Here is a 9101-nt window from a genome sequence, read left to right on the forward strand (position 1 = left end):
TGCCGAAAATGAGAAGGAAGAGACAAAGATGCAGATGAGATAGAGTTCAACCACATACCCAAGTTCCAGAATTTTCTCCCTTTACTCTGCACCACCGAAACTGAAATAAGGGAGAAGGGAGAGAAAACAAATCTGACAAGGGAGGGTATTTTGGTGATTTCACATGTAACGATCCAAAGTTTTAAATATAAATTTAAAATTTATAATAAAGTATTTGAAATATATTTTATAAATTTTAATAATTTTAGGTAAAATATAACAAGAAAGATGTGGTGGTTTAATGAAAATTCTTTTGATGTCTACTCGGATTTAAATTCTTAAGGAAAAATGGGTGTATTACATAATAATAATAATAATAATAATAATAATAATAATAATATAAAATTTATGTTAAGGTATGTTAATTATATTTTTATATATTTAGACGTTAATTTTTCAAAGTAAATTGATGGCATGGTGGTAAGCATCATTTGGTTTAGGTTTAAGGTTTCGTGTTCGGCTCTTCTTATGCTGAATGGGATTATATATATATATATATATATATTTGCATTTTTTTAGACTTAGGTGTAATTACCTTTTTGTCATTGGCTTCATCAGAATTTTTTTTTTTAGCTTCCTTCTTCTCGGTTATATTTGGGCACTTTTGGCTTTATTGGAGACAACAACAGCCTGTCCACAACCTTTACCCTCGTGCTCCAGCTTCCAGAATTTTTCCCGTTCGTGCTTGGCCCCATCGCCGGAGCGGAGCTATGCCGTTCCTGTCCACCAAACTTATAATCTGTTCTTTTTTTTTTTTTTTTTGCTGGAAATTACTGATCGAGATCTTCCTCTTCCTCTGTCCATGTGATCTTGCAAGGGTTTTAAGCTTTCCTCTCCCTTCAGCTTCGTCTCTCCTCGTCTGCTGCCAGTAAATGGAGGAAAACACCGAAGTCCTCCTCCTTTGACGGTGATGGGGTGTACGTGTGTCGATCTTCTCTCTCCCATGTTCTTCAACGTGAGCTTCCTCCCTCTGTTCGAGCTGCTTCAGGTTCTTCCTCCTCGTTTTCTGTCTTTATTTCTCTTCATTTTATTGGACTGGTTGGGTGTGGCAATTTTGAACCCTCCTTCTAGTACGACATATGTGCGTGGGTCTTAGGGGTATGAAATTTCTAAATTCTTTCTTCCTAGTTCTGCTGCTCTCTGTGACTGTGAGGACGTGAGGATTCAGTTAAGCTAAAATTCATGTTTTAAGAGCGCATCTTTAGCATGTGGTTTCACTCGAAAATTTTGACCATTATAAGAGGAAGAGGAGTTGATTCTTCTTCAAGCCTGAATTGGTATTTCTTTGAGACTGAGGTTGATTTTATTCTAGGAACAGAACTTTGGAAGTTAAATAATTTTAATAATTATATTGGAGAATTTTTGGAAAGAAAATTGAAGAGAAAGGAGTTTGGGTTAATAGTTGGGTATGAAAAGTATTGGAACGATTGATTGATTAAATTATGATGATTTGGAGCCTAACTGATTATTATGTTACCAATTTTGGAGGATAATTTATTTAAGTGGAGCAAGGCCATTAAATCATCCTTGTATATTGGATAGTGTTTAAGGGGAAAAGGAGTTGGTTGAAGTTGGAATAAGTGAATTGCTAATCTTGAGAATCCTACAAGTAAGTGGATAGCGTCCCAACAAATTTATCAATTAATTTTTCTTACTAAAATTTATTTTGTTACATTGATTATTTTTAATAATAATTATGTTGATTAATGGATACTTTGTTAATTAAATTTCTTCATTTTTTTAAGTTTTAAGATAGTGGTGAAAAACAATTCTTCGTAACATATGAATGTTTTACCCTTATGAAATATCCTTTCAGGATTGATAAAATTCTTTTTCACTAGCATTGACAATTTTTAATCATTCAATAAATGTAAGCATGAGCAATGGATATGGAATTTTATTCTGGCAAGTTTTAATGCTTAAAACTATTCATGGGAGTTGGATTTTGAGAATGAGAACTGTATCTTAAAAGTGATGATTTTCTCGCATGTTTGAAAATGGTTTTTAAAGGAGATTTTATACAGAACACTAGTTACTAACGGCAGTTTCATTAGCCCTCGACGCGCCATGGTCAATGATTGGCTAGTTTGATTTTTAAGAGCTTTATTCTCACGTTTGTTATTCATGGGCTTTGTTTCCGCATTTGATTTCGTGGCCTTGATCCATGTTTGGTTAGCTTTATCCTCATGGACTGTGTGCCCACGTTTGTTTTCGTAGCTTCAAGTCACATTTGGTTAACATTATCCTTGTAGACTGTGTGTCCACGTTTGTTTTGTAGCTCAAGTTACGTTTGGTTACTTACCTTCGTGAATTATGTGTCCATGTTTGTCTTCATGGCATAAGCTACGTTTGATTATTTACCCTCGTGGACTATGTGTCCACGTTTGTGAATTGTTCTGATAAATCTCCAAAAATGTGAATTTTTAATTAATTAATGATTTCACACTTTAATGGTTTTTAATTAGCAAATGTCATTATTTTTATTTATGTATTTATTTAATTATTTTAATTTATCAAGATCAAATGTTAAAGTTGTTTCGTTGCTATAAATTTAAAGTTTCATGATATTGGAACTGTATAGAACTTTTACTTGAGCTTCCAAATTCATTTATATTGAATTATTTTCTCTTTAATTTGTGTAACTATTATATCTTATTCACTTCAATTTTATAAAAAAAAAGTATTATGATTGAGACATTATTCACTGAAAATTATTATTTTGGTCTCATACATTATTCCCAAACATAAATAAAATATGTTCTAAACAAATTACTATATATTTTCTATTACTAATTATTTATTTATTTTTTCAGATTTATTACAAATATAAATTATTGTTAATTAATTTACATTTCTCAAAAAAAGATCATTAAAATCTTGATCTTTTTTAAAATTTTCATATTTTTTAATCGTGCTCTTGGGTGTAATAAATATAACATTTGATTTATTTAAAACACTTCTATTATTTATTCAATAAAGTAAGGGTGTAATTGAACCAACCAAAGCTTCTAAAATAACGCTATATATATAATACCTACTCAACACCAAGCAAAGCTTCTAAAAAACAATTATCTTATATTATAGTCCAGAGAAAATACATTCTTTTGTAAAATAATGCTATATATATATATATATATATATTATGTGTGATTTTATTTAAAAAAAGTAGTCATCCACACAAGATTTTGTTAAGAAAGTATGGTCCGATGCATACAATACATATCCATATTTAATAATTAATTAGTTATCATGACTAAAATGGTCTCTTACACTAAACGTTGACTAAAGTTTACATTTGGTCATTTGGTCCTCTAACTTTGTATAGGATTTTAGTTTAATCTCTTAATTTTACAAAGTATTTTTTCAATCCTCTAACGCTAACATCATTAGTTTCAAATAATAATTTTTTATATTAATCATTGTCATTTTAAAAAATTAAATATAAAATGTCAATGTTTAAGAATATTTTGCCAACACTTAAAAATTCAATATAGGAACTTATTGTTCATGAAATTAATGATATTAGAGATTAAAGAATTGAAAAGACATGAGTGCGCAAAAAAAAAAAAAACTAAGACACTATAAATTTAAATAATCAAAATGAAACTTTGTGTAAAGTTAAAGAACTAAATGTGTAATTTAGTCCTAAACATATTATATAAAGTTTGATTAGCCATACTATTCATGACTTATGAATAATATAAATTTTATAGATTTTTTTTATTTGATATTATTGCAGTGATTAACATGAATATAAATTAAGTATTGGTTCTAAATAACAATCTTCTGCTTTAGGTAACAAATTATATTAATAATTTATTAATGAAGGATACATTATGATATATCCAAAAACCCTCACAAAATAGCAACGCAACAAAACCAGACACAATAGAAGACGAGATAAACAGAAGCACACAAGGAGATCAAGTAGCACACAACAATAAACTAATCAAGGTACATAAATAATAATCACACAGACAAATTTATTTATCACGTATAGCCAGCCATTCTTCTTCTTCTTCTTCTTCTTCTTCATGCATGGTGCACATTTGCTTGATCATGGTGATCGTGACTAGTAGTATGGCAGCACTTGTACTTGACAACATCAATCACCATATTCAGATGACAAGATAGCTCAGAGCAAGCCATGGAAATTGGAATCCTTGAGTTAACATTGCTCAGCTCAATCTCATAGCAAGGAGAAACCGCTGATTCCACTTTATTAGTTTTGTAGTAATCTGCAAACTCATGTTTCTGGCCACTCACTTTCCACTCTTTGAATTTTGCTAGGGCGTCAATCATCACAGTGTAATAGCCTGTTATTAGAGATAAATAAGTCAAACAAGACCCACATAAAAAAATTAAAAGATATATTAGAAATATATAAAACTTGGGATGTGTTTAATCAAATAATGGTTTAAGCTATTTTGGCTAGGTAGATTCAAGCATATTTAAAATTCATCTATTTAAAGCTCTTTATTTCAAGATTTTAGATTTAAAATCTTATATTCCAAATCTCAAATTTAAAATCCATGTGTTTAAAGATCTTTATTGTAGTTTAAAAAATTCAAATAAAGAAAAGAGAAGAGCTGAGATTCAAAACGAAAATAGAAATTTGAGAGTGATGGATTTACTTCTATTTTTTAACTAATGAGAGATGAGAACAACAAATGAGAAAAGATAAGAGTCATGAAAGCCTGAATAATGGAAACATGAGAAAAATAAGATGTTTGAAATGACTGAAATGTCAATTGATTAGGGTGTAGAGAAAATTTAAAATTACAAATCAACTATAATAAGAAATGGATTTGGATTTGATTAATTTTTGTGTACCTAAATAAGAAATTTGGTCTGAATCCAAATTCTTATTAATCCAAACACACCATAAAAGAATTTAATACCTGTGATTATAACATTCTCGCCTTGGCTTAGAATGGTCCATCCTTTAGGGTCTTGAAGGACAGTACAGTTTGAAATTCTCCAAGAACACTGTCATTGTCGTAGTTCTCCTTCTGAACTCTGCTCACGAACAAGAGGCTGATGCTCTTCCAAAACTTTGATATTTCATTCTCACCAGCCTTTTGCGGGTTGAAATCTTTAACAACAATGGAAGCTTTTTTTATGTCATTTATCAGTGAATCAAACTTTTGGATCATAATAGCGTCTGTCCCTCCATAGATGATGATGTAACTGTTGTTCCCGTCAACCAGCTGGTGGGTGATATATAAAATATATAGAATTGGTTAGCTAGTAGGGAAAGTCATGAAATTAAAAATTAGATTTTGATGATTATATAAAGGTTGCATACATATAAATAGATAGATATACCAATAGATGTTGGTCACAATGGAACGGTTACGATTGTCTGAGTTTGTGTAAATGCAAAAAAAGAAATGCATTTGGGAAAGCTATTCTCAATTCGGTTTGACAATACTTGAATATGACCTAATTAAATAATCATATAGGGATAAAATACACAAGTCCTCTCTAGATGCAAGAAAATTCAAGTGGAGTTCACAAATCCTTCTCTCTCTACCTAGACAGAGATTAATTCAGGTCCTTGTATGGTGTATGGATTGGATGGTGAAAAGAAAGATATTATCACTAGGAAACTGGAGGGAAAACAGACGGATATTGAGGAGTGGAGGGCACCACATCTTATATCAAGGACTAGAGTGAGTATGTTAAGACAGGAGAGTGACCAACTAGAAATGAGGTAAGAGAAGCATAAATGGGCAAGAGTAGTGAAAAAACGCTACATTTTAACTCAAAATCTCAAAGCTTTCAAATTTAGATTCTTCTACTTTATTATATACTATAATTAATTAAGTCATGCTAAATTGTTTGAGCATGAGTGGACCTGAGTCGATATGCGAAGTCTCACATTTGATAAAGTTAGGCTTAAATAATTAGTACATACTCCTTTGGTTCTATTTATAAGTCACTTTTAATATGTTTCTTCAGTATTAAGGAAAACATTAAAACTCTTTAAATATATCTTAAAATTTAATAAGTTCTTAACTTTTTTCCTATTAAATATATATACTTTAATAACATATTTTCTCTCTATAACAATCAATGGAGAGTAAAAGAGAAATTTTGTGATGAAAATTTAATGACGTGACTTATAAATAGGACAAAAAAAAATCTTCTCTATCTGCCCTATAAATAGGACCAGAGGGAGTAATAAAGTAGAAGGACCCATAAATTTGAACTAAGCCTAGAGGTGTATTAAATTAAGATGTGGTATCATTCTGCTACTTATTAAAACCAAATTTATTTGATATTGAAGTTCGCACATCAACTCATGTCTACCCCTACTGGGACATATTTTGCATAAAGACTTGTATCTCACATTTGATTTTGTAACCTGCTTGGAAGCTGTGGTTATAGGGTTCCAAAACCACTTCCAGTTCTGGAAAAGCTTGTCTTCTTTCTCAATTTCAAATGGAAAAGCTTCAATCTTCCATGTGGATATCATGTATAGTGCATTCATGTGGATTACTTCACCTCTTGGGTTGACCACTATCACCATAGGCTTTCCCATGCAATGCCACTCAGTTTCTATCAGCTTTTGACCTTTTATCTCAAACAGATCTTGCAGCACGTACCACGCCATCTTTAATCTTCTTTTATTGAACTCCTTCTTCTCTGCTTTATCGTACTTGTTTCCCATTAGAATCCACAGAATTTGATAGATCTCTTTTTAATTCACCATGGATTGAAGTCAAAACTGGGATCCATTCTTCGATGTTGTAAAGGCCATAAATGAACAGCAAGAGGTTTTTTGTCTTTAGCTCATCCTCACCAACCCATTTGGCCTGTAAAATGATCAATTCAGGATTTCAATTATTATAATATTCAAATTAATATTCAAGTATTATAATCTATTTATAAGTTACTTTTGGCATGTTTTATTGAAATCATGAAAAATCTTAAAAATTATTAAATAATCTGTTTAAAATTTTAATATATTTTTAACTTTGCTCCTATTAAATTACATACTTTAGTAACATACTTCCTCTGATTCTAAATATATGAAAAAATTTTCATATGGTTTCCTTTTAAAAAAACAAAAAAAAACAATGTTCAAGAAGCATTATTTATGGCATATTTTTTAGTTACCGTTCATTAAATGATAATATCATTAATTTGAAAAAAAAAAGAATGATTAATCACAAGGGCATTTTAGTCCAAACTTTTAAATTTTATACAAAATTATTAGGATTACATAACTTTCTTACACTGTGTGAGTTAGTTAAAATTTGCTTAATTATAATTAAAAATAGGGGGAATATTTTCTCTTACTAGCTATTAGTGGAGGTAATAAAAGTAAAAATTTGTAATAAAAATTGGGAAAATGACAATCAAGTCCCAAAAGTCTAATTTTATACCAGTTAAGTCTCAATTAATTCTAAAAGGCCAATGAAGTCCCAGAGTCCTTAAGTGGTATTTTGGTGTCACGGAAAAGACTAAAACACCCTTCTTCTCAAGTAATTGTTAAATGCTCGTTTTCTTCTCTACCGGAACGAGATCCTATGTAGGACGAGCTCTCATCTCTGCTCGGTTTCTTCTCTGCCTTGCTAATGAGTTCCTATGTGTGCAACGAGCTCTCTTCTTTGCCCTAACGACGAGCTCTCTTCTGATCTTCTTTGCCTTACCGAGGAGCTATTTCAATTGATTGATCAGAGGAAAGCTTCTTTGCCCTAGCATGAGCTCTTTCGATTGATTGACCATAGGAAAGCTTCTCTTCCTTAATGTAAGCTGTTTTGATTGATTTGTCGGTACATTGCTTCTCATCTGTGTCTATTCTCATCTTGTCATCTTTGTATATTACTCCTCATCTCTTCTTTGTTTTCTCTTTACCCTTTTTTGAAAGTCAGTATGTCATTCGTGTGCTTCTGTCTTCTTGCATAAGTTATGGTTTTCCATTAATTTCACATAACCTTTGCATCAATTACTGTTTATGTTTTGTCTGACTGTCCTTAAGCTGCCTGCATACTCTAGCTTTAGACATGAGTTCTCTAAGTTGGAAGAAGTATATATGAATCTTTCAACAGCAAAATTTTTAGTTTCTGTGTTTTCTATATTGGAATTGAGCTTGGGGATATTTGAGTTAGCTGATGGACTTTGGTTCTATATCATATTCAAGAGCCAATCACAGTTAAATGCAAAAAACAAAGTTACAGAAGCAAGCTACAGGATGCAGGGATCTTGTAAAGGGTTCTATCCCATGATAAAGCAGTAGGTTAGCAACTTTTACATGTGTGAAATTGCAAAAAAGAATGACAGGGGAACCATTTAATATGATGATGGGTACATGTACAGCCTTCTACTTTATCTAACCATAAATATTAGTACTTCGTATCCCTTTCATGCACATTTCAAGCAGGCTTAAAATTGCCATTAGTCCTATTGTTACTTTTGTCTATCATTAGCAGAAACTAAGGCTAGTAACGTATTTACTTGCTGAGACCATAAGTTATTGCTTATTTTATGTAGTTTCTGGTTGACAATTAGTTTTGTGGATACACAAATTAGAGATAAATTAAGTGTTTGACATATGTTTTACATGAAATTTGACTGCAAATGCTTATCAAATTAGAAGAAGTTGAATATGATTTTAGGTGTTGTTTGGTATGTGCATTCTTTACATTTGTATTAGGATGATATTTGTAATGATGTGGCTTGGGACTGTAATCACTGCGTATACATGTCCTTTACGTTTAGCTTATCTATAATCACAGTGGCCTGATGTTTTTGAAAATGACCACTATTAGCCCCTTTCTCCTCTCTCATATTTGCCAAAGTTTTAATTAATCCATTAAAAGCTGCTACCCTACATGTTCACTATTCCATGTCAGTGTATATGTATGTGGTGTGTTTTTGGGTGTAACATTTGGCTGAATCTGTTTCATTTGCTTTTGTTGCAGACCAGAAAAAAGTAATTTGCAACTGAGACACCAAGAAATTATGAACAACAAGAAAGCTACAACAAAAAAGAAGTTTGGATACGACAACTTCAAAAAAGAGTTTCTAAAAAAAATGAAGGAAAATTTAGT

At 31.2% G+C, this 9101-nt stretch overlaps 1 protein-coding gene across 1 annotated transcript; it reads right to left on the bottom strand.

Moving 5' to 3' along the window:
• Positions 1-4071: 4071 nt before the first annotated feature.
• Positions 4072-6658, bottom strand: LOC129319628 (protein SIEVE ELEMENT OCCLUSION B-like). Its single transcript, XM_054964724.1, has 3 exons — positions 6410-6658; positions 5030-5249; positions 4072-4355 (listed from the first exon to the last, which is right to left on the bottom strand). Exons 1-3 carry the CDS (start codon positions 6656-6658, stop codon positions 4072-4074), a joined length of 753 nt encoding a protein of 250 aa, XP_054820699.1.
• Between the last annotated feature and the right edge of the window lie 2443 nt (positions 6659-9101).

This window comes from Prosopis cineraria, unplaced genomic scaffold, assembly GCF_029017545.1.
Source record: "Prosopis cineraria cultivar Desert tree isolate PC_DT_omini unplaced genomic scaffold, ASM2901754v1 PC9, whole genome shotgun sequence".
NCBI lineage: Eukaryota > Viridiplantae > Streptophyta > Magnoliopsida > Fabales > Fabaceae > Prosopis > Prosopis cineraria.

Coding starts and splice junctions, on each gene's coding strand:
- LOC129319628 (XM_054964724.1), bottom strand. CDS start 6,658: ATGGCGTGGTACGTGCTGCAAGATCTGTTTGAGATAAAAGGTCAAAAG. Junction 5,250..6,409: donor TAACCACAGCTTCCAAGCAG/GTTACAAAATCA, acceptor ATCACCCACCAG/CTGGTTGACGGGAACAACAG. Junction 4,356..5,029: donor GGAGAACTACGACAATGACA/GTGTTCTTGGAG, acceptor CTCTAATAACAG/GCTATTACACTGTGATGATT.